Source organism: Sebastes umbrosus, chromosome 3 (assembly GCF_015220745.1).
Source record: "Sebastes umbrosus isolate fSebUmb1 chromosome 3, fSebUmb1.pri, whole genome shotgun sequence".
NCBI classification, from domain to species: domain Eukaryota; kingdom Metazoa; phylum Chordata; class Actinopteri; order Perciformes; family Sebastidae; genus Sebastes; species Sebastes umbrosus.
Window position 1 is genome coordinate 19,028,094 of NC_051271.1, and position 26,394 is coordinate 19,054,487.

The window sequence follows — 26,394 nt, forward strand, 5'->3', positions numbered from 1 at the left end:
AGTATTTTGACTTGCCCTACAGGCAGGTTTGGTGACGGCGAGATGAAGTATTTGACGTGTGTCTGTCTTGTCTTGGTTATAATATCTGTCTCATTCAGACATACAGTGCCCACCTGACTTTGTATGGAGTTTTATAAACTCTCCATGACGCCTTCATGGACCCTCTGTACATTGTTTATAGACGCTCTGTGATTGTGGAGCTGCTGACTCTGTTCTCAGTGCTGCTGGTGTTTTCTTTCTGGTCGAACCAGACTGATTATATTATCTCATATTCTTTCTCTCTCTAGTTTTCATATTGTTTTGTTGTTGTTGTTGTTGTTGTTGTTGTTGTTGTGTGTCTGTGGTGCTTTCGTGCTGTGATAAGCTTATATGATGCCAACAATGCTTTTATCTTTTCTATTTCTCTTGTAATAAAAAAGCTTTTTCATTCAGTATATTCCTGGACTCAACATTTTATAATGTTTCAGAGCTCTTTGGAGAAACAACTTTTTGTCTACATAAGCTGAAGGTAAGACTGCAGCAGTTTATTGCTGACTAGTTGTTATCATACAATGAAATATAAAGATATAAAAATGAAATATAGCTATTTGGATGCTGCACATGCATTTTTACATGCATTGTTGACAGTGTAATCTTTGGATCATTGTGTGATATTTGGAATCCATGTTTTTAACTCCCTATTCTGAATTAACCAAACTTTAATGTCAACGATACTGAAGTAAATCAGGCAATTCGATAAGATTTAGGATCACATATCCCATATTTGAGAAGACGTTTGTGGTTGTGAAAAACACATTACTTTTATTAATATAAAACCAATCAGCATGTGGAGGGAATACAATCTATAATTTAAGGTAGTCATTCTTGTACATTCACCCATTTCACATTTAATGAGTGAGAGTTACATTTGACTACCATATATTTTATATACTTATATATACATACAAAGAAAAGAACACTGTACCTAATGTGAAACATGGAGGAGGCTAGGTTATGTTCTGGGGCTGCTTTGCTGCATCTGGCACAGGGTGTCTTGAATCTATTCAGGGTGAAATGAAATCTGAAGACTATCAAGGCATTCTGGAGCGAAATGTGCTGCCCAGTGTCAGAAAGTTTCGTCTCAGTTGCAGGTCATGGGTCCTCAAACAGGACAATGACCCAAAACACAGCTAAAAACACCCAAGAATGGCTAAGAACAAAACATTGGACTATTCTGAAGTGGCCTTCTATGAGCCCTGATCTAAATCCTATTGAACATCTGTGGAAGGAGCTGAAACATGCAGTCTGGAGAAGGCACCCTTCAAACCTGAGACAGCTGGAGCAGTTTGCTCACGAGGAGTGGGCCTACATACCTGTCGACAGGTGCAAAAGTGTCATTGAGAGTTACAGAAATCGCTTGTTTGCAGTGATTGCCTCAATAGGTTGTGCAACAAAATATTAAGTTAAGGGTACCATCATTTTTGTCCAGGCCAGTTTCATTAGTTTGTTTTTTAAAATGATTCTGCTGAACCACAATTCAAAAACAATAGCTGATTTTCATTAGTTAATTTTCAGTAAATTTTTATTTATTATTACTTTTGTCAGTTTCAAGTTATTTCAGTGACCATTGTGGGTTTTTCTTTCTTTAACAGAAGGGTACCAACAATTTTGCCTACGTGTGTATATATATGTAATATAATATATATATATATATATATATTATATTATATATGTACTATAATATATATATAGTATATATTATAGTATATATATAATATATACTATATATATATATATAAAACAAATTACACCTTCCCTTACATGTCCGGCATTTGAAAGATGATTAATATAATTACTTATTTCATATTTGTTTTATTATTATTTATTTAGCCTAATAATAATTAAACTATTTGTATCCTGCCACTGCCTGCCTCCATGTTGTGCTAGTCGTACCGCCGGTGTCCACCAGGCGGCGGTGTGTCTCCGTAAACACTCGGGTGGCTGCCAAGTCAGAGCAGGTGCGCCGAGGTGAGGCAGCTCGGAGACTGGAGAGAGAGCTCGGGTGTTTCCGTCGCAGCTCGGAGAACAGTGAACCACCGCTGTGTGGATGTGAGGAATGCGGTTGCCGGGGCGGCAGCAGCGGGCATTACTGGACACTCAGACGGAGCGGAGGAGATGTGCGTACAGAAACCGGAGCTCTCAGCCTCGGTTGGCTGTCCACCAAGTTAACGGGCTGTGTTTTTTGGATGTATGCGGGTGATACAGCACTGGACCGGCTGGGTGTTTGTTTCTCCCTCCTTATTGTCCAGGTCTATGTTGTAGAGGAGCGAGAGAGGAGGATTCCCCAGCAGCACCATGGAGCCACGCATTGCAGGCAGCGTGAGTACTAACGCAACAGACAGCCAGGAGAGGAGAGCCCTCAGGGGACTGGGCTAGTCTCTCCTGGAGCTGGAAGAAACACAACTTTTACAGCATATATTTTATTTATAGACAAACTACAGCTTTTTATACCACCACCCTCGTCAGTTGGTACATTTTAGTGTCATTATAGTTTGTTCACGTGTCGAAACAACAACGCTAATTGATAATTCATTGTGTGCTTGATGATTAAGACACACCTGCGAGAGGCCGACCTGCTGGGCGGTGTGTTGTAGCTTTTAGTGCCGCTACCTGACGACCCATCAGCGGATTCATTTCTGAGGATTTTCTCCTGCCTTTTGTTGCTATGGCGGTTGCTACTGACGACCACTGAGCCCAAACAGACAGATGAAGACCACATTAAAGGGCACAACAGCCACAAGTTATGCACAATATCATGTTTATAGCGTGTTTATCATAGGTTTCCTCAACGCAGTCTTTATTTCTGACCTTCATGGCAGTCTAGACAAGGACAGACAAGCGAGGTGGAGAAGTTGTTGTGACATGATGATTAATTGTAACACTATACCTCCATGGGTCACAAGACTACCACTTAAAGGTCCCATATTATGCTCATTTCAGGTTCATACTTATATTTTTGGGTTTCTACTAGAACATGTTTACATGCTGTAATGTTAAAAAAACAACGTTATTTTCCTCATACTGTCAGCATGAATATACCTGTATTTACCCTCTGTCTGAAACGCTCCGTTTTAGTGCATTTTGATGGAATTGCAACAGAATTGCGTTGCTAGACAACAGCTTGTGTCCATGTTTATTTCCTGTCAGCTGAGCAACCAGGAATAAACTGGGACACATTTAGTAATGTTTACGTTTAAAATTGTGTGAAGGGTCTAAATATTGTATATTTGTGACATCACGAATGGGCAGAAATCCTGCAGCTTGTTTCTGAATATGGGCTACGTGTATTTCCCTGTGGATTGAGTGTTTCGATACTTTCACAGTATTTATATAGGACTTAAGCCTGCTTTATAATAAAAAAAACATGAAAATCTAACTTTTTTATAATATGGGACCTTTAAGGCCTCCGTCTCTCTCGGTGTCTTGTGTGGACTGCAGGAGGGGTCTGTTGGTCCCAGGATTGAGTTAACTGCAGCCAAGTAGCCAGATTACTGTGGATTAGCAGGCATTTAAAATAGTCACGTTATCCCACCAGTGCCTGCAGAGTCAGCTACAACAACACCTTTTAGGCTGCCTGCCAAATATTTGCTGAAAGGAAATGATAATATATACAGTATATAAGTGGATAACTGCACAATCAAAAACAGACGTTGCTGCTTTCACAGATCTGCTGGCTGTAAAAAATGTCCAGTTGCTTCCTGCATGTTAACCTACATGAATTAAGGAGTTCATCGGTTCAAAAGAGTTCAAGCAAAAGCCAAGAGTGAAGCGTGACTCACCTTCTGTGGGGACATGAACTGGAAACAACACCTGTTTGTTGAGATATATACTTGACCTGGATGCACTGTATTGAATCAGTTGAATCAAGTTCAAGATTATATTTTTTCACAAGACAGTGCACTTAAATGTAAGGGAAACAATGCAACACAGTCAGAAACTGGAAAATGAAAAATATATATATATATACTATATTTTAAACGGGTGGATAGACAGAAGATAAATTGGCAAAAAGGCAAACATTTGTTGTATGGAGGACAGAACCTGCCAAAATAAAAAAATAAATCGATAAATAAATATCATTAAATGTATAGCAAAAATAATATTAAAAATAAATGTAGCCATTAATGAATTGATAAAATGTGACATAAATCAATATTTCTGTTTTAATTTGCTTATTTATTTATTTATCTTTCTATTAATTCACTTATTTATTTACTCTTCTATTTTATTTTCCATTTTACTTATTTATGTATTTATTTTTTTTATTTATTTTTACATTTATTTATATTTATTTTTAAATGCACATATTTATTTATGTATTTTTGCATTTATTAATTTATTTTGCATTTCACACCCTATTTATTTCCCCAAACTTATTTATTTCTGTATTCTTTTCTTTATACATTGTTTTTATGTATTTCTCCCTCATTATGCAAATGAGGGGGTGTCACTCAACGTGTGACATGGGGCCCAGGGTCCGCATATTGTTGGTTCCAACTTTTCAAATGTGATATTTTGCTGCTTTTCTCGGTTTTGGTTTTGTTTTGTTCGGTTTTGTTTAATTTAAATTTGATTGTACATTTGAGAACTTCATCTTGTGCTTTGGGAAACACTGATCGGCATTTTTACATTTTCGAACATTTGATAGACCAAATCGGTAAAGAAAAATAGTTGTTAGTGTGTCGGAGAAAGAAAAGTTATGCTTTTAAAAAGTGCAAAGTAGCTCTCCATTTTTTTAAAGAATTTAAAATGAACCTATACTGTTAATGTGGTATATTAAACACGGGATTTGAATGTAATATTTCCCATAGCTGATGATCAACCAATGTTTGGATTTAAAGATGTAGAGGTGAGTCCTAAAAGACTAAATGAGACACTGTGATTAAATGCTTCCAGTGAACTTAAAGTCTGAAGTCAAAGGTCGTTTAATGTATTAGGGCTGCGCAAATAATCCAAATTTGATCAAAATCGCAATGTGGATGAGGAGGAAATAGCAATATTTGTTAAAGGCAAAATGTAATTTTAAATTAAATATTGTAGTGCTCCAGCAATTCCTGGCCTACACATTATATTATACAGACTAAAGAAAACATATTTTTTTGGTACAGATCCCCGCTAAAATCACACCATAACCATTGTAATATGTTTTTCAATGAAAATGAGAAAAATTATCATTCCCTGTAATATCGCAGATCATATCGCAATTGCAATATCAGTCAAAATAATTGCAATTAGATATTTTTTCAAAATTGTTCAGCCTTATAATGTATTGGTAATCTACTACAGACACAACTGGATTTTTCAATAGTTGTTTTTATACAAAAATCCACTTTTTATCTGCAGGTTTTGTTGTGATCTCAGCTGTCTACGCCCAGAACGCAGTCAAAAAATATCTTTGGCAATAATATGATGTTTTGTGTGTGAAAACAGTTCTGTTAAGAAATCATTAAAGATCTAAAAACCACAGCGATATTATCTGAATCCCAGAGGATCTGGAAAACAAGTTGACCTCAATGATCCAGAACTCAACTGGAACTCTTCAGTTCTGCTGTAAACTGACATTAACATTGTGTTTTGTTTGCTTCTTCAGTGTGAAAGGTGACAGTTAAATGAAAAGCATCTGACCCTCAACTGTAAACCTTTACCGGGTGCTGCCGCACATTGGATTGACTATACGTAACAGCATCAAGGTACTTGCCAGATACACACACACACACACACACACACACACACTGGCACACACACTGGCACACACACATACACAGTTTTTGTTATCTATCATGGTCTGTTTATGGTGAATACATTTTACATAATAGATTTAGGGGGGGATTTTCTTTACCTTCCAGATCTACAAATGTTTCACAAGTAAGTGTAAGATGTAGCCGTGAGTCCATCATCACCTTTTATGCATGGACTTTTTGCGTGTGAGCATTTTGAGTGTGTGTGTGTGTGTGTGTAAATATTTGAATCCTTTACGATGGAGACAAAATAAAACATTACAAATGTATTTCCTTGCTCACCAGTTGTGGAGTTTGTGAACCCAACAGCAGCATCATGTTCTACGGATCTTCCTCTGGGGCCAGTATGTCCCTACCGTCCAAGAGCCGCCTGAAACGCCAGAGCAGGACCTTCACACAGGTACACACACACACACACTAAGACATACACGTACAGACATACACACTGCAATTTCGAGGAGTAAAGAAACCAGAAAATACGATTAAATGGTTATCAAAATAGTTGCCGATTACTTTAATAGTCGAGGACTAATCGATTAATTGTTGCAGCTCTAGTCCAGTGTATCCTATGCTAAAGGAGATAATAAAGGAAGCATTGAAGCACCTTTGCTTAGCATTTACAGAATTCGGCCAGCTCTTATCATGGCTTCTACTTAGATGCTTCTGGGTCATCTCACTCAGTTAGGAACCTTCCTAAGCAAAAAAGCCAATATTCCTGCAAAACGTCAGTTAACATTGTCACTGTGAGCATGCTGATGTTAGAATGAAGCACATTCAGCTCAAAGCTCCTCTGTTATTGAGTACAGCCTCACATAGCTGCTAACGTGGCTGTAGACTGTTTGTTCTGATTCATTGTAATTTTCCAATGCTTTGAGCACCACAAACACAATTCAGTTCACCTCCAGTATACTGGGGTTATGGCAGAAATCTCAAAGATGGATATCTCTAAACCTTGGCAAATAAAACCAAAACAATCTGCATGGCTTGATATAACTAGTGGCAAATATGTTTGTGATTTTGGTGAACCAACCCTTTGACCTTTGAAAGAACAGTGTGTAGCATTTAGGGAGATCTATTGGCAGAAATGGAATATGATATTAATAAACATGTTTTCGTTAGTGTAGAATGAGACGTTTATATTTACATATCCGGGTCCTCTTCACGGAGCCGGCCACCATGTTTCTACAGTAGCCCAGAACGGACAAACCAAACACTGGCTCGTCATAGGGTCATTCACGTTTTTCACGTTTTTGCGTCGGCCACCATAGTTCTCCTACACGCTTGGCACACGGAAGGAGTTTCAGTTGGTTGCAATGTACAACCTCACGAATAGATGCCGCAAAATTCTACACACTGCACCTTTCATATACAATGCAGGGAACATACCGTATACTGTCTGTGATAAAGTGGTCCTGCAGTGCATTCAGTATTGTTTGTCTGTTCACCAGGTCCTGTACCGTACGCTGAGTTACAGAGACCGTGTCCCAGTAGAAACTGGAACTAACACTCGTGGGGACCGACGCTCGACGACTGAACCCCCAGAGCGACCGACGGATGACCCGGCTGAACTCTCCACGCAGAGCTCAGCCCCCGGGGTGCTGAAGATTTTTGGAGACGAAATTTGTGCCGGTGCCAACTACAAGAGCGTCCTGGCCACGCCGCGCTCCAGCGCGCAAGAGCTGGTCAAAGAAGCGCTCGAGCGTTACTCCCTCAACAAGAACGCTGCCCACTCCTACGTACTGTGCGACGTGATCGGGCGGTTGGAGGGGGGAGGCGGGATAGGAGGAGGGGGATGGCGAACTGAATGCCTGCGTGCGATGGGGGACAACGAAAAGCCGTTGTTGCTCCAAGAGCTTTGGAAACCCAGAGAAGGACATGCTCGCAGATTTGAGCTGCGCAGGAGAGCAGAGGTGGAAGAATTCAATGCCAAGGAGAAGGACACCATCACTGCTGGTGAGGACGCACACACACATAAACACACACATATAGACAGACAAGTACACCCACGCACACACACACAGCAGCTGGTCTAATTCCCTTCCTTTCTTGACATGTCAAACTCAGCAGAAAAGCACAGCTCGTTACCTCCTCTGCTGTGTGTGCGTGCGTGCTACGCAGAATAAGAGCTTTCGTCACAGTTATTATCCTGTAGAGAAGATATTGTTCCTGGGTGATAACCAGTGTGACGAAGGCAGTGTTTCATTTGGGTTTTTATTAGAAACACACACACTTGAATGTGCAAATGAGCGCTTAAAGAAAAACACACACACACAAAACAGTGCAGTGGAAATGCACGGACAGCTGGTCGATTGATTGAGTGAAAGCTGAATCCTTTGCAACCGGAGGTGTAGATGGGTGTGGGCACTCCAGTGTTTTTATGAATGACACATTTCCTACTACAGACACAATATCAAATACCTGCTCACAGCTGTACTGCACAACACCTGAAAGTGATATTACAGCTCCCTCTATTCTGTAGATAGATTTCAATGTGTAAACAAAAAACAAACTCATTAAAACTACTGTTACGACTTCACATCTGCAATGCAGTAATATGAACGTGTGAGTCTGTTGAAACCGTGAAGTGACCTTTATGTTGATTGGTTCACAGATGATGGATGAAAAGTTTGCTATGCACACTCACTCGCCCCTGTGCATCCTGTTGAAGACATTTATAAACACCCAGTTATTGGACAACAGTCTTCAGAGAGTATTTTCAGTCTCACAGTCACACATTGCACTTTGCAGCCACACTAACATTTCTCATGAAGCATGCCAGGGTTTACTGGTTGCTATGTCAACTTGTGTGGCAGCCAGAGAGTCAGTCAACAATCTTTTTTTTTTTACTGTTGTACAGTTGTTGTACACGTTTTGGACAGGACACAAGACAATATTAACCAACCGTGTAAAAGCCATGAAAAAGCATAAGGTTTGTGTTGTATATTTTTTTTAACAATTCCCATGAAAAGACCAAAACCCATGATGGGTTAAGCTGCCTTCACATGATAAGACATTTGCTCTTCACTCATCGTGATGTAGAGCGCAAAGCCTTGCAGAGGCAACAGGTATAATATGTCACCAAAAAGAGCGCAAGGAATGCCATCCACTGTTTCTAGGCAACAACAGCAGTTGTTGCTGTTATCTCATTGGTTGTGCTTTGAAAGGTCAGCGACAACTGAGGTCAAAGTTAAAGTAATTTGAACTTTGAGTGCATCGCTTGGTGGCGATTTCAAGCGGTGCGCCACGGCAAGGGTAGAGCTTCCGCCTAGTCGGGCAGCACCACTCTCCCCATAGGAAAACAAAGGCACAGCCAGCGCAGAGCAATTATACCGCTGATCATGTGTAGACGGCTTTAGACCATCTCTCAAGGCTGTCTGACTTCCCTACACTGTCTGTATCATAAAAAAAATAGTTTTGTTTTTAAAAGGCCATTGAGTGCCTGTATTTATGCACATATTTAGCACATTAAATGTTCTTTTCTGCATGCGACAGGTCCATCCTTTTTTTTCATGTGTGCATTATCACTATGAAGCCTCTTTCCACTGTTTCCCATGGATTTAAAAAAAAGTTTTGGTAATTTCTTACAACAGCTGGTCACTTTAGTTTTTAGCAAACATTACTCAAGTAAAACTAGTTAAAACTTGTAAATAGTACATTTAGTGAGGATTGTTTTTTGACCCCGGATTAATACATTTTGTGTGCTAGTGAGTAGTGTTGTAATACTAAAAAACAGTCTTGATCTCAAGACCACTTTTTTGAAGGTTTCGGTCTTGTCTCGGCATCAAACGCATTTTTACTCAGTCTTGTCTCGGTCTCCGATAGAGGGATTTTATTTCAAGACCGGTCAAGGCCATAACTGCTTGGATATCACTAATCGGTTGGCAGTAAAAGATGGCAATAAATGAGGTGAATGAAGAGGAATCTTCATTTGTTTTTCTGTGGGTGTTTTTATGAGAATATGGATCTTTCAGATCAATTTGAGGAGTACCTATGCTTTGCATGTGAGACATTTCATCATAAGTGTGTCATGCGGTGTGGAACTCTCATTGGTCTGGTCTTTGTCTTGACCGGGTCTCAACCCCTCAAAGTCTAGGTCTTGTCTTGGTCTCGGTCTCCTTACACGCTTTCATGATTTGGTCTCAGTTTAGGTGGTCTTGACTACAACACCGCTGATAAGTATTTACGGCAGGACTATGCATGGTGGATTGACTCAAATAAACTGCAGTGGTCATTGTCATAAAGGAACATGTTACATGTTAACCCCACTTCAAAACACCCAAACTATCCCTTTAAATACGATGTGGACATCAATGGAGCTCTATGGCACAGAGGAATAAGCTATATCAGGTTTTAAAAACACATACTTGTTTATAGGATCAATTTGTTGTTGGTTTTGGTCTTTTCATTGGATTTGTTTATAATAACAAAAACAAAGATTATCACTAGCCTTCTCCTTTAAAAGCACTCCTCACTGTGCTCAGAGACATTTCAGTTACAGTTACACAACAAAAAATGTAATCACAGCAAAGAATACCTTCTGGGATGAAACTGTTCACACTAACCTTTTCTCTTTTGTGTTAAAGTATTTGGAAAACTCACACACCCGGGAGTCTCTTTCTCTTTACTTCTGTCTGTCACTTGTTGTATTTTTTTCTCCTCTGGTGTATAGTGTGAGCGTGCATGCACATGTGTGAATTGTGTGTATTGTTACACACACTTTTTTAATATGAGATAGCACTTTAAAGGTACGGTAGGATTTTCATTAATTACGTGAACACATCACAGCCAAATTAATTGTATTATCAACCTCCAATGATACAATCTACATTCCCAATTCTGCTTGTTTCAGTTATCATAAAATCAAAGATAAAAACACCCAAATTGGACTAAATGAAAGCACTAGCAGACTATAGGTGCTATAGTTTGTATGCTATTATTGCCTGACTTTGAATATGTCTTACTAATTTGACAGTGATATGTTAGAGGGGAAAATCCTGTACCTCATACCTTTAACTGTATCTCTCCTTACTAACTCACTAGAAGCACCACAGACTCTTTCTTGCTCCACAGTGCATGCGCGTCTTGTGGTGTGCGAATGGCGTTTGTGTATATGGGGGTTATTCTGTGCTTGGTGTTTTGGTGAGGGGGTGTTTTCTTCAGACTCCCCCCTCCCTCCCTAACCCCTCCCACCCTGCTGTAGGGCCCAAAACCTCCCAATTCCTGGCGGCTCTAATGGGTCGGTCTGGGCTGGGCAGACACAGGAGCTCCCCCCTGCGGTCTGGTCGAGCGGTACAGTCCGGCTCTAAAGGTGGGGACTGGCTTCAGGTAGGGTGGCTGTCAGTCATTGCCATGGAGACCACCTCTACCTGCGTTGTCACCAGCGCCACCCTCATTGCCAGTGATTCAACCAGTGTGAGTGTGTGTGTGCAGAGCCATCGCATGGCCTCAAATGAAAGTCATAGGGGGTTCACCTTTCATCAGGTTCAGTGTTGTCAGCCAACATGTGCTGCTCCATCCAGCACCATGTACGTCATTTGACTGGTTTGTTTTACTAGATTCCACTCAGCTCACACATGACTGTCATGTACTGTACTTGACCCAGACGTCACTCATAAGTCAAACATACATGCTAACAATGCACATGGCACGTTTCAGTACACGTTCTTCTTATTTCCTTCTGTGTCCTCAACCTCACTCTCTCTCTACCTCTTCCTTTTGCTTCTTTTTATTATTCGCCACCTGTTCTCCCTCTCTCTCTCTTACTCCTCCTCTCTGCCTCCCTGTAGATATTAACGCTCAGGCACGTAAGCTCCAAAGGAACAGGGCGAAGGGGACGCTGACCCTGCCCCGGTCCAGCAACTCATCCTTCTGCCGCAGCCTCAGCGAGACCAGCCTCAACCAGGTGGGGCCTCACACTGAAGTCCAGTCAGGAGAATTGATTATTATTATTAGTGCTGTCAGTTGAACCAAATATTTAATTGCGATTAATCGCACATTTCTTTTTATCTGTTCTAAATGTACCTTAAATCAAATCCATTGTTGTTAATGTTGGTGCACAGAAGGCGCGCTCAAAAGCGAGAGCAATGCTGCGCCCAGAGATAAAAATACATGTCATGTGATGAGGAACAACCAATCACAGCCGGCTGATATCTTCTTTTTATGTTTTTTACGGCAAATATATGGAGGAGAAGTTAATCATTTTAGTGCAGGGCTACCCAGAGCTTTACAAACTTTACTTGTTCCACCCTTTCTGTCCAAGGACATGTGGCTGATAGGTCAGCTAAACTGACACAGAGAAATCAAGCAGTTTAAACTGCATTTAGCATAAAGAATATGCTCAACTCATAACGTGGTAAACTGCAGCCCAACAGGCAACAACAGCTGTCAGTGTGTCAGTGTGCTGACTTGACTATGACTTGCCCCAAACTGCATGTGATTATCATAAAGTGGGCATGTCTGTAAAGGGGAGACTTGTTGGGTAGAACCCATTTTCATTCACATATCTTGAGGTCAGCGGTCAAGGGACCCCTTTGAAAATGGCCATGTCCGTTTGTTTGGATCGTTCTTTAGCCTCCTTCACGTTACGTACCAATGGATTCCTTAGGTTTTCTAGTTTCATGTGATACCAGTATCTTCACTCTAGCTTTAAAACTGAGCCCGCTACAACCTCCGAAAGATTGAATAGCAGAGGTTAATACAAAATTGTAAGTTGCGTTAATGCAATAAAGAAATTAGTAGCATTAAAACGAATTTGAGTTAACTTTGACAGCACTAGTTATTCATGAAACTGTTGCCAATCTGCCTGAAATCCTGAATGCATGTGTGTTTCTGTGTGTGTGTCTGCAGCTGGGAGTGGGAGATGAGCCCAAGCGTTATTACTCCACGCTGCCAGGGCCTTTAAGGAATCGAGAACGTGAGGCGGCCTCCAGCGGCCGGAGGAAAGAGGAGGCGAGTCAGGGAGGAGGAGGAGGAGTGAGGCACTCTCTTTACCAGTCCCCGCACCTCCTGCTGCTACAGGGATACAACCGGCAGGTGAGGATAGGGAGGAAGTTCATGTGTTGTGTTTAGAGACGTCCAGTATATCTGATTATGTGATGGTTGTTGTGCAGGACTGTTTGGTGTACCTGCTGAACAGAGAGCAGCACACAGTCGGCCAGGAGACTCCATCAGCTCGCCCCAACATCTGCCTCTTCTCTCCCGACATCCTGCCCCTCCACTGCCGCCTGCGCCGAGTCCCCGCACCCCGTCGCCATGCCAACAACAACAACAAGGGAGAGGAGCTGGGGGAGAGTCAGCGCTCCTGTGTTGCCGTCGAGCCGGTGCTCCACGCCACAGTTCTGGTGAACTTTTCCCGCTGCGAGCGCTCCACCACGCTGCGACACGGTGACCTCCTCTCCTTCGGAGCGCATTACATCTTCCTGTACAAGGACCCCACGGGCGCTAAGCCTTTGCCTGCTCAGACCTTGGCACGCCTTCGCTCCCTGGGGCAGGTTTACGATGCCGGGGCAGAGGAGGGAGAGGGCGGCGCTCAGACTTGTAAGATGTGCGGTTCTGTGCTGAAGGACAGAGCAGCACAGGTGTCAAGTGTTCCTGCAGTCAGACGCAGCTTCAAGCCTCACCTGGTAAAACCCAGCAGCGGGGGGACAGCAGCAGGAGGGCCCCTTAGTATATCAAGAGGGGAAGGAGGAGGAAGAGGAGGTCAGAAAAGACGGCTACAGCTGGATTTTGACCAGACTCATGAAGACCAGCTGTTGAACAGGATTGTGTCGCTCATAGAACCTGGAGGTCTGTGCTCTGATTTATAGAGAATGTCAGTGTTACTTAGACAAAGCAATGTTTGTATCTCAATGGATGTATTGTGATGCAATTATATGTTATTTCACCAGAATTACTAAAAAAAAATAGTGGTATCTAGCCATGCAGATAGTTTTGGTTTATATTTCTCTGACGATATTCTGCCGTGACTCCAATACAGTGGAGGTGAATGGGTTATTAATTTGTTTTGCTCAAAGCATTGAAAAATTATATTTTTATAGTTTTATATTTGGTAACATTTTTTATTTATTAACAGGGTTCCTACGCGGTATGGAATTTGATTTTAGTAATTTCCAGGTCTGGATAAGTATGGAAGAAAGATAAGCGAATATGGAAAATATTTGTGTCTATTGCCTATTATTTTTTTTTTATAAAGATCTTAATTGAGTTTCTCAATTTTCAGAATTGTCCCTACAGATATTTTGGGAGAACAGAATTGAATTCTGTCCTAACAAAATATTAGTAGGGACATGTCCCTACCGTCTATATGCAAACGTAAGCTCTTCTACTACATAAACTGTAATTAATGTTAAAACTACTGCCAAAAAATCGTTGGTTTGCGCCCTCTGGGCACTCACATTGAAATGTCTCTCCAACTCAAAGTCCCGGTCTGAATTTCAGTCATAGTCCGCCCCTGTGCAGAGCTGCCTGTACGTCCCAGCCTGCAAAATATCCCCTCAAGTGGAAAGTGTCCAACTATCTGCATAGGGCTGTGGACTGAACGGCCACAATGGGTAAATGCAAGTTTTCCAAGGGGCTGGCTCGACAACCCTATAAAGCCTGGTTGGCTAAAGGATTTAAAATGGGAAAAGAAAGATAGATGCAAACTTTGTGTAAAAGCATGGGGGAGGCAGCAATTGTAAGCCAGATGCAAAAGCAAAAGCCCTGTAGTCATGTCACAGCATCCTCTGCACCAAGTCACAAAGCTATATATGGTTTGAAAAATCGACTGAAAAGTCTGGAAATTTGAAAGGGAAAATGTGTAGGAACTCTGTACCAAGGAAAATTAGATGCAGAACAACAACAGGAAGACTAGAATGAGGTTGTTAAACACGAGACAAATGTACAGGTACAGTACGCAGGGATTTGGGCGCAGTCGGCCCTTAGTATTGACAAAAAAAAGGAAATAAGGACACAGGGTCAAACTGGTTCCTGAGAGAAACACTCCCATTTCATCCAGTTTTCTTCACTCTTGTATTTCTGTAGTCGAAGTTTATTTATAGTAAGAAGTGTCCGTGAAAAGCAACACCTCTTCCCAGAATCGGAGACCTTGTTACTCCAAATAATCCACAGACCTCGCTGTCAGCTGTTTTTATAGGAACTGATTCAGAGGCTGAAAGTAGTTCAAGTGACTTTTTTTTCTTCTTCTGTGAGCTGCATGATAATATAGATACCACTAGAGGTAAATGAGAAAACATTGTGCTTCCTAACTTTTGGAGAACTGACCCTTTTAAACTCCTTCTCAGGAGATGACCATAAGCTGACTCCTGCCTACCTGCTGTGTCTGTGCATACAACACTCTGCCTCAACGTTCCCACCTGGGAGTTTTGGAAAACTGCTGCTCAAGATTGTCCGACGAATCCAGACCGTCGCATGGGTCAGTGTCTACATGTCTGTCTCTCTGTGTCTAACTGTCTCTCTGTATCTGTCTGTCTGTCTCTGTGGTACTTTGGTCTCTGCGTAAGATGACCTCATGTGGAGAGAAACTGGTCAGCCATGTCAGGTCAGCTGAATAGTTAAACAGGGTGGCAGATCACATGTGTTGTACTGTATTACAAACACGCACACACAATATTCTGCTCTGTCTATACTATGAACTGTCTGTCTCCATAGCAACCTCTGCCACTGTAGTTTAGGGATTTAGATGAAAATCAAATGTACAGCTGACTCATTAGTTAACTTATAGAGTGTTACGTGGCAACAATTATAATACTCAATTAATCAATTAATTTAGATGCTAAATATTTGTTGGCTCCAAATTCTCAAATGTGAGGATTTGCTGCTTTTCCATGTTGTATATGATTTTTTAATTGAATATCTCGGACAAAACAGTTGTGTTTGACATTTTTAAGTTTTTGTTTAACATTTCATTGGCTTATATTCAATGGCAATGATTCATCTAAAAAAAAAAACGCATGATTATAATCAAGTCTCACAAATCGTTCGCTGCCAACTTAGAGCACAATTTTTGATGTTCAGTTCTGCCGACACATTTGGGTCAGTATTAATGTCTGAGCCCTACAAACTTTTGACAAATGTCTTCAACGTTGGAAACCAAAATGCTCAATCTACTGGTTGAGGCTGATTTTCTTTGAGTTGATAATGTGGAATTAGAAAGGTCACTGGGCTATAGCTTGTCATGTTTTTCTTTATTTGCTGTGTGCATCTTTTCTCTTTTTTGTGTTGTATTTTTATAAAAGTGTATAGATTTTTGATATTAGCAGAGGTGGTTTCAGATGAGGTGATGCCTCCTGTGATAAAACAGTGTGAGAACCCAGAATATGGTAACGAATATGGTATATAGCAAAAATGGATGTTGCAAAAAAAATTGAGGTGGGGGTCATCTTATAAATAGAGTAAGCTTCTATTCAGTCCAGTGAAGCACAACGTAATTATCAACATGCGTCTGTGTGTTCAATTTTGTAAATATGATAGTGGTATTCCTTTCTGCAGGTTAGTGATATGGTCATGAAGTGTGGTTCTCCTACGCACATCCTAAAAGTTTAATGAGCACTTAATTGCTATGTGTGTGTGTGTGTGTGTGTGTGTCTTGCAGGAGAGGACAAAGGATCTGGCTCAGAAGCAAGCTCAGCAGTGAGTATCGCTTTCCAACAGAAAGAGAGCATGTGTGCTCATGTACCGTTCTTGAGTATGTATGTCTGTGTGTTCAGTGTGTCAGTGTGTCTACCTAACTGTGTTTAACCCTTCACTCTTTGTATGTGTGTCTGTGTCCAAGTAGCCAGGACCCGTCCTCCCTGTCTCTGCTCAGTATCTCAGACCTGATCCCTGACCTGCAGACCATCTTCTTCTGGATGTCCAACTCCATCGAGATCCTCTACTTTATACAGCAAAGAGCACCAGCGTACACACACAGCATAGAGACACTGCAAGGTACACATGCACATGCACACGCACTCACACACACACACACACACACACACACACACACACGGAGAGTCTGAATGATGAGTGTGGAAACAACTTGGCTGAATAGTCATTACTCACACTGGCATACAGTACACTCTGATACAGCTACGTCCCTCCCTCCCTCTCAGCATATCTCTCTTCAGTAGGCCTCTATCTCTCTCTGATTTGTGTCTAGGGTCAAAGGAGTCGTTGCTATCGGCGACCATATCAGCCAACGAGGAGGCGATGACCATCTTGGAAGAAGTGATCATGTACACTTTCCAGCAATGTGTCTACTATATCACCAAGGTAATCTGTCACCGCGGCAACGGTGCCATCTTCTTAATGAGCAACGAGATACATTTTTTATCTTGTTTTTTAAAAACTGAGCTGGATGAATAATAACAGACCCTCATTCACACAGTGGACCTTATTGAGTTGTTATACACACACGCACAATAAATACTAGATGAGGTCAGATTATGAATGTTAGAGGTTATTTTGCAATTTCAGATCACCTCCATCATAACCCCCATCTGTTTGTGTGTGTGTGTGTGTCCAGGCTCTTTATGTAGTGTTACCAGGTTTGTTGGACTGTAATCCATTCCCAGTCGACAGCTCTGAGCCCTGCTGGAAAGGAGGTGTCGGGTTTCCTGAACCTGTACGCAGGGTCCTGCAGGTAAGCACATGGATTGTACTGTGTTGTAGTACAGTTAAGCATTTCAGGATCATGAAAATTGTATTGATTATTCATTTTTGATAAATTATATCTTGTTTTGTAGCTTAAATAGATTAGATTTGAAGGTTCTCTATGCGATATCCAGTGCATTAATATAGCAGCAAACAACTATTGTCTATGTAAAGATATAGAGGAGTATGTCTACCTGAGCAGAGAGTGAAGTCACTCTCCCTCTGTGTGTATTATCAGAACTTCTTACAGCTGATAACGCCGTCCTGTCCTACGGCACCTTCAGTGAAGGTCAAACATTTAAGTGAAGTAACAATAAGCAAAACACATTTTTGAATGGAGGGGGAATTTACTATAATGAAAGAATTGTCAATATAGTATATGACTATTTAATGGAGAAACCAAAAAAATAAAAGAATAAAATTAGGGACCTGAACATTTTGGGGATTTATTTTAAAATAAATTGGAAATATTAAGAAAAAAGGCGAAAAAAAACAAAACACGTTCAGTTTTCTAACGGTCTCTGAATTTTTGTCCATGAATTCCTACAAGAATTTTTTTTTTTTTTTTTTTTTATCAGTCTCAGAAATTAATATTTTATCATGGCCCTGTTGAAGAGATAAATGTTTTGTTGAATATGCACACTCGACATGACCTTGCTTTGGTGAACTTTTCTCTGCAGAAAAGATGCATAGAAATGGCAAAATGACAAAGACTTTATGTGAAAGAGGAAGTACAAAGTCATTTAATTTTAAAGGGGACCTATTATGCTTTTGTGCTTTTTCCCTTTCCTTTAGTGGGTTATACATTTTTTTGTGCATGTAAAAGTTCTGCAAAGTTACAAAGCCCAAAGTCCACTCCAAAGGGAGTTACTCTCCCCCACAGAAACACTGATCCTGAACTGCCTGAAACACCTTGCTTGAATTCCTGCCTTTTCTTCTGTAACCCTCAAACAGGGGTTTATTTCAAAACAATGACCCGCTAGCTGTACATTGTCCCGCTTATTACACGGCTACTTACTGAAGAAACCAATATTTTGAAACAAAAACAGTCTGCCAGAGTCCGACATCTGAACTGCGCCCATACATAGCAACGGTCTGTTATACATAGCAACGTTCTATTATAGAGAAATTACAGAACGCAGTGACTGACCATTCAAAATTGAGTATTCAACACAGCCGTGTAATAAATTGGGTTATGACCGACTGAAGTTAATCAGCAAATTATCAGCAGCATGTGTGTACAATTTCCTAACTGTCAAACACACTGATGCATCTGAAGGGGAGATGTTCTGCTAAGAATGAGACACACTGGTCCACAGGTCAGAGTGGACTGTTGACACCTTCCTTTAATTTGTTTCATGCAACGAAAAATATTGTCAAGGTCGAGACGGACAAACTCTGGCTTCCTTTTCCACATTTATTTATATTTTCGTTCTAAAAGTATTTGTTGAGACCTTTCTGAAATTTGCTTAACACTTTAAACCTACATGACCTGCCAGGGGGGCATTTCTTTTTAAGTCAAGATACTGAATATATCAGGCAAGAACTTGATGCACAAGACACTAGAATATTTCCATTTGATGGAAAAGTGCAGCCATAAGTCTTTGTACTCTGTGTAAACATCCTACAGCTTCAATCAAGAGATGGAAACTGCTGATACAGAATATATATGATGATATATATAGTTTTTTGTTCATATTTGACAGACACAAGCGTGTCTTTTCATAGCAACAGTATTTCTATGCTCACCTGTGTGTTTGCATATGTGTGTGTGCAGGTGTTTCAGAATGGCCAGGAGCTTTTGCAGGGCTACCAGGTCCACCCGGAGATTCAGGCTCAGATGTTCGCTTACCTCTTCTTCTTCTCCAATGTGTCACTGTTTAACCAGCTAATGGACAAAGGTAGGGTAAAAAGCATACACACTTGCACGCCATTAGACCTCCCTCAGAATTTGTACAGTTGTGTGTGAGAGAGAGAGAAAGAGAGAGAGAGAGAGCGAGAGCGTGTGTGTCCTTGTGTCCTTGTCAGCATTTTGACAGAGACTAACCCAGATTTGTCCTCAATGACCTTCTCCTATCTGCACTCTGTTTCTCCCTCCTCCTCCTCCTCTTCCTCCTCCTCCTCCTTGCCTTCCTTCCATCCATCTGGCCATCAGGGGGTGAGACAAAGAAGAGTAGAGGTGGGGTTGGATGGAGGAGAGAGAGAGGAGATGGAGGAGGGGAGGGGGGAAGAGGGGAAAAGGTCAGAGTGAAGGGTAAAAGGCTGGAAGGGCTGCTCATTTGTTGTGATGACCTTGCTAATAGTCTATTACCTTGTCTAAATACAGAAAATAGTCATTTACCGCCGGCTATATCCATGTGTCCGACCACCTATCACTTCGAACCTCTCCACGCAACCTCCCCTCTGTATCTTTAGCCAAACGTATACACACTCACACACACGCCATATGTCTTCATTAGCCGGTGTAGACAGCAGAGATCACATGTCTGGCAAAGGGAGGAGGAGAAATACCTTTATATTCATGCAGAGGCTACCCTCTCCCTCCTCATCTCCACCTCCCTCTCTCCGTCTGTCTGGCTTTCTCTTTCCCTCCCTCGCTCTCCTTTTAGTGGCTCATTGATATTTCTCCACTGGTGGTGTCCATGGTAACAGTGAAGTGAGTTTGTGGCAGGTAACGCTGACGTTGACACTGGGCGCTCTGCAACACTCACTCAGTCAGACCGGTATTATGGCAACTCAGGAAGGGATGTGATAGTTGGTGCAGATTTGTCCCGTATTTGTATGATTGTAATGTTTGTACCTGTGTTGTGACACCTTTCGGACTGTTTCTGTGTTGAGTGTGTGTTTGTAAACCAGCTGCTATGTAGCATTGTGACACATTTGCTAAGAGGTTAAGTGATGTCTTGTCCGTTTGCGATGCCTCACACATAGATTACTGTATGCCTAGACATAAGCCTATTACAGAGGAGAGTGTGTGTATATGTGTGCACCCAAAACATATGGCAGAATATTTGAATGGTTGTGTGTGTGTGTGTGTGTGTGTGTGTGTGTGTGTGTGTGTGTGTGTGTGTGTGTTGCCTCACATAATGCTGCCAGTTTATTGTCTGCCTGAAACTACCTGTCGTGTCTAACTTGAAGAGAGAGAAACTCTGTGGTATTGTAAATTGTCAAGTGACAGAAACTGGCATTGATTGTCTGATCAGATTCATGTGACCATACAGCTCCTGATAATAGGACTGTTGATTTTGGCTACATGCACCTGACACTATCTTTTGAGAATCCTGAATTGAACAGTGAAACTCTCTCATAGTTGTTTGACTTCTAAATATCTTGCCAGTTTTAGACTATTTTATTCAGGCAAATTCTTGTACCGCTGATTATATTTCGACAAGGGCTGTCCTCGACCAAATAAATTCTTAGTCGGTTAACACTCGCACGATTTTGTCGGCTAATCAATTAGATGATGTAATCGGCAGATCTGTCAAACCGAGTTTCTCCACAAATAATCACAAAAAACGATTAATCGACTAAAGAAATCTTAATCCACTAAGACTAAAACAAGGGGGCAGCCCTAATTTTGCCAACATTTAACATTTGAAAACTGTGGCTTCTTCTGTTGAATGAAAAAAGGGTGTTGATTATATCATAAAAATTAGATTTCTCAAAGTAATGGAATTTAAAGGAATACTTCACTCACAAAATGACCATTTGTATATCAATTACTCACCCTGTGTTATCTTGAATTCATGAAGAAAACCTTGTCTCACACACCTCCACGGTGAACGGAGAATGAAAAAACTGAGAAAAGTCAATCAAAACATCATATTACAAACTCACACAACTGGTGCAGTTTAATCCAACTCATTTATCCAGTGGTATACTCACTACTTCCCAAGCATATGGATGTTGGCTAAAACCTTACTATTTAAAACACTTCCGCATAAACAGTCTCACACTTGCGCAGGTGAACTACTTGTCTGTGTGAGTGTTTAAAATAGTAAGGTTTTAGCAAACATGCATGTGTTTGGGAAGTAGTGAACATATGACTGTTGCTCTCAATTCGTCAAGACTTTTTTTCTGTTTTTTGAGTAAAGTAAGTTTAAGACATTTTCTTAGCAGAAATACTAAATATTCACTTGTTCTAGCTTCTAAAAAGAGAAGATTTGCTGCTTTGTTTTATGTGATAGTAAACTTGAATATCTGCTTGTTCCACTGTTGATCAAACAAAGCAAGCCATTTGAAGATGTCACCATGGGCTCTACAAAATTGCACGGGTATTTTTCACTATTTTCTGCCATTTTAAGGACCAAATGATTCATCAATTAATTGAGAAAATAATTGGCAGATTAATTGATGATGAAATAATCGTTAGTTGCAGCCCTATATGAAGTAGATGACAGTTATTGTGTGGGTATGGAGGCTCATTTTACATTGCAGTTTGTATTTGGAGTGTGTACTTTTGTTAATTGTATGGTGCTTGTGTCTACTTGCTGAGTGCATATGGAAGGTAGCTAGTAGCTAAATCTGGTACATCTCTTCTCTTTGTATGAGATTAATTCTTTTGTACATAATCCTCAATTATAAAAAAAACAAAAACATATTGCTTTGGCATCTGTACTCACTCAGGTGTCATTGGCATTAGTCCAGTTGTTTGTTATTGTTTGTACCAAACCCCAGCAGAGGCCTGAGCTCACATTGGGGGTTCAGAAAGCTTAAATAGGAATTATAGCTGTAGTGAGGTAATGGAACGACAGATTGACAAACTATGGGATGCAATCTTGACAAAATACCAGATTTCAACTTATCGCCTGCTTAACTTGACACAAAACTTCCTTTCCGTTCTTTGAGGCGATACAGAGAAAGAAAGGATTACACAGAGTGAAGAATGCCGACTGTGTGCTGGCTCGTTGTGAGCTGAGCTCCTCTGCAGCAGTCGATTTGTATTCTGCGAGGAGCAGGTGGCTGGTGGCTGTTGCTATTGTTTCATTGACTTCAATATCAACTTACTTAAAAATTAATGTCTGTATTGTCGTACAACATTAACACATGCAGAGAAACACACACAGTCTGTCTTGTAATCTGCCTTTCTCTCAGACATGCACACACCCAAGAATAGAAATCTACTGCAGTGTGAAAAGAGAGAGACTGTGTGTGTTTCTCTGCATGTGTTTTTGTTGTAAGACAATACAAACATTAATTATATAAGTATGCCCACACACTTTGGTGTGTGTGTGAATGCATGATAGTATGTTATAAAAATGTCATAATATAGTATGCCATTAAAATGTCATGAAAAAAAGTAGGGATGCACCAATTTTTTCAGTCCCGATAATACCTGGGCTTTGGGTATCGGCCGATACAGAGTACTGATCCGATACCAGTGTTTCATTAGTTGTATTATTGTATGTAAGTGACTGGGATTATTCTTTTATGTGTAAGGTAACATCAGACTTGACTCAATATTGCTTCCCTGAACAAAATGCAACAAATAAATACATAGATATAAATTTACTGAATTGTTATTTATTATTAAAATAATAAATTGTACACCGGTTACTTGGTAATGAATCTTCAAAATGTACAGGAATTACAATCAAAGTGTAAACCTTTTTAATGCAGCAACACATTGGTCAAAACTTAAACGGGAATTACAATTCTTGTATATCATGTATAAAGTATATGAACAGAATTGAATTCAATAAAAATCATAGTATAGTATGTCAATAAAATGTCCAGAAACGTCATCGTTTATGTCTGTAAAAAAAAATTATAATACTGCATGTGTGTGTGTGTTCAGGTCCATCTCGCGGTTGGTTCCAGCGCTCGAAGGTGTTGCAGATTCAGGCATGTTTGCGGATGGTCATGGAGTGGGCAAGCAGGTCCGGTCTGGGACATCTGGCAGACAAATTCTTCACCAAACTCAACAGCACTGTGTCCATACTGGCCACACCCCCACAACAGCTCACCCAGGTACCACACACACACACACACACACATTCAACCACAATCTTATACAAGATTGCTAACTAGCACTAACTAGGTGGAAATACTGTAAGGTAAACAGGGCTAACCATATTAAAATGTATTTCAATGGAGGCCATCAGTAACAAAGTATTCCAAAAAACGGTAACAGAGAACAGGAAAGCTTTGATTGACTGTACTCAATTTTCTCGACTGCTTTAATACATCAGCCCGAGCTGTTGTTCATGAAGCAAGTCACTCTGATCGGCTATTGATTGATGATGTCTTTGAAAAGGTTTAACCAGGATCAACTTGTGACTGCTGGCTCATCGTCTCTCCTGCTGTGATTGCTTGGCTGTGTTAAAAAAAAGACCTCCCAGGACCTCTGATTAATTTCTACTCTCCTTCCTTTTTTTTCTTCTTTTTTTTTTCTTCTCTGTGTGCAGTTGAGTTGGCGAGCTTTGTCCAGTGAGCACCCGGCTCTGAAACCTGTCCAGCTGCACAGGATTCTCACCCAGTACCAGCTCACAGCAGAGATAGGCCCCGTCCCAACATGGCAACCCAGCAGCGAGGACGAAGCATATATATACAGAACAGGTACATCATGTGTGAATTTGTGAGCGTGAGAATGGACTTTTCAGTGAAGTAGACGACGAAGTAGTAGAAATGAGAGAGAGAAACAGTAACAGGCTGATGGGGGAGCTGTATGGATCAGGCCTTTAATGATGTATGTGTATAGATGAGTTAACATCAGTTTGTGTGTGTTTAGTGGACCTCCTGGAGAGCTTTGAGAACCACCCTCCCATAGTGCTGCCCAGCGCCGGCTTCAGAGTGGACCTGGACAGCGAGTGTGTGGAAGACAGCATCTACAGGCAGCTGCTCTACATCCGCCACTACCTGTGGGGGCTACGCACCAAGACACAAACACACACCAACACTCCCAGTGTGCACACACACTCCAACGGCACCAACACAGCCGACTGGCCCGACGTTCAGGTCAGAAAACACACACTGCATACTGTCAAATACACACACCTAGCAGTAATCCAGGCCATGTGCCTCGGCAGCTGTGGTTGTCGAGGAGTTCCTCATAATCCCATAGATGAAAGACAAAAACCCTCTACTCCAGCCAACCCGCACACACATACACATACTCACTCACAGAAACCTAGACATGGTTAAATCATGGTTAATCTGATTAGTCTTTAGGCTGTCTAATTAGTGGGAACGGCTGACTAGACCATAATCCCTAGTGTTACTGCACCCTCATATGTACACATATACACACACACAGAAACACATATACATTCACAAATATGTGAATTTGTCTGTAAAATAATTGTGCATCTCTTTAATCAGACTGTTATCTAGGAACAAAGCTTTTTGCGCAGCGCAACAAGAAAACTTTTTCATAAGAGAAAGATAAGAGGAATATTTATTTCCCTTCCATTTTCTAATCATTGCACCCTCGTTTTAGACCTCATACAGTCTTCTAAAGTCTGTCTGTCCAATCCCGACACAGAGGGAGTTGTTGCCTCCGGCCCACAGCAGTCCCCGCTCTGGGGGTCCTGGGGACGAGGTGAAGTCAGAGACAGGAGAGGAGAGAGGACGGGACAGACCCCCAGGCCAGTCACACACACACAGCCTCAGAAGGAACGGCACCATCCACCACACTCGGACAGCAAATCCAGACCCGTCCTGCCTCTTGACGCCTCCCAACACCCCGCTGTACCCGGAAGGAGGAGGAGGAGGAGGAGGAGGTCATATCGTAGGGCCCAACACCCAGACTAACGGCTGCACCAGCAGAACTGTGGCAGAGTGTAAAAAGACCAACGGACTCATCACCAACGGACTGGACGGTAAGCTGTATAAAGTACAGGAGCTGGACAAAAATAACAGGAACCCATAAGCAGTATATTGGAATCCAGAAACACCACAATTAACCCTCTGAGACCCACAATAGATCTGTTTTTTGGTCTTTTTTGGGGGGGTACAGGGAGTCTTTAGGGGGGGATAGCAGGTCAACAGTAGATGTCACATAGAAGTGGTGTACATCATCTGAAAGATGAGAACCTGAAGATTAATTTGAGATACAGCTCAGCACTGTGTGGCAAGTTGTTCTAGTCATAAATCAGAAATAAACATGATTTTATTAATTAATTTATTATTTAAAATATATTGTTTGGTGCAAAATTTAACCATTTTTTACCACTCGAGAATTGATAAAAATGATCAATAATCCCTCCAAAATACCACATAAAGACACCAAGACCTTGAGGAACACCATAGAAAAAGCCATGCTGTGACATTTGGTTTCAAAAACTTTTGACATTTTGAGTTTTCTGCAAGAATTGCATTTTTCGGTGATTAAATGGCGAGCACTTCTATTCTGGAAACTGCTCAGAAACCCCCTTATTGTCAATCTACCTAGGAAAGCCATTCATCCTCTGAATGTTCTAGGTCTCTAGTTTGTGTCTGTAAAGGTCAGAGGTCAAGGGACCCCTTTGAAAATGGCCATGCCAGTTTTTCCTTGCCAAAATTTAGCCCAACTTTGGAGCTAGAATGACATGGCTGGTACCAATGGATTCCTTAGGTTTTATAGTTTCATATGATGTACCTTCACTCTAGCTCTGAAACTGAACCTGCTAGAGCCTCTGAAAAACAGTAAAGTCGGTCGGGATCGCGGGTCTCAGAGAGTTAATGGCCTTAAAAATGACCACTGTGTAATCAACACCTCTGCCAAAGTCTTAAAAAAAAGACTTAACATTATAAGCTTTGCACAAGTAGTATTTTTCATAGGCCTATTGTACTAAATCACATATGGTGTTTTTTGTTATTTTGTCCACCTCAAATGTTCAGTTTAAATTTTAAACCTTGCAGTTCATTATACACAATATTAGGGATTCACCGATCCAAATTTTTCCAATTTGGAAACCTCAGGGTTTCTGTTGCTACTCAGTGCCACGATGGTACCGGTGCTATCTTTTTCCCAAATTTAAAATCTGTATATCTCGCTGCAGGGAAC

At 41.1% G+C, this 26,394-nt stretch overlaps 1 protein-coding gene and 1 long non-coding RNA gene across 4 annotated transcripts in view; one reads left to right on the plus strand and one right to left on the minus strand.

Moving 5' to 3' along the window:
* Window positions 1-13,615, minus strand: LOC119485806. Its single transcript, XR_005206375.1, has 3 exons — window positions 13,605-13,615; window positions 10,138-10,140; window positions 1-419 (listed from the first exon to the last, which is right to left on the minus strand). It is a non-coding gene; the product is annotated as an uncharacterized LOC119485806 (long non-coding RNA).
* Window positions 5,886-26,394, plus strand: part of radil (Ras association and DIL domains) — a 27,561-nt gene continuing 7,052 nt past the window's right edge. For 2 of the 3 annotated variants that reach the window (XR_005206374.1, XM_037765575.1), the window contains exons 1-17: window positions 5,886-5,904; window positions 6,063-6,177; window positions 7,226-7,730; window positions 10,978-11,085; window positions 11,564-11,679; window positions 12,624-12,809; window positions 12,887-13,562; window positions 15,059-15,189; window positions 16,369-16,406; window positions 16,552-16,703; window positions 16,915-17,027; window positions 17,281-17,397; window positions 19,186-19,309; window positions 23,206-23,378; window positions 23,816-23,966; window positions 24,139-24,365; window positions 24,892-25,228. Coding sequence is in view for 2 of the 3 variants with exons in the window: in XM_037765575.1 (XP_037621503.1) it covers window positions 5,894-5,904; window positions 6,063-6,177; window positions 7,226-7,730; window positions 10,978-11,085; window positions 11,564-11,679; window positions 12,624-12,809; window positions 12,887-13,562; window positions 15,059-15,189; window positions 16,369-16,406; window positions 16,552-16,703; window positions 16,915-17,027; window positions 17,281-17,397; window positions 19,186-19,309; window positions 23,206-23,378; window positions 23,816-23,966; window positions 24,139-24,365; window positions 24,892-25,228 (3,280 nt within the window). In the remaining variant the exon portion in view is untranslated. The remainder of the gene's footprint in view (window positions 5,905-6,062; window positions 6,178-7,225; window positions 7,731-10,977; window positions 11,086-11,563; window positions 11,680-12,623; window positions 12,810-12,886; window positions 13,563-15,058; window positions 15,190-16,368; window positions 16,407-16,551; window positions 16,704-16,914; window positions 17,028-17,280; window positions 17,398-19,185; window positions 19,310-23,205; window positions 23,379-23,815; window positions 23,967-24,138; window positions 24,366-24,891; window positions 25,229-26,394) is intronic. The other variant, XM_037765577.1, reaches the window with a different exon arrangement.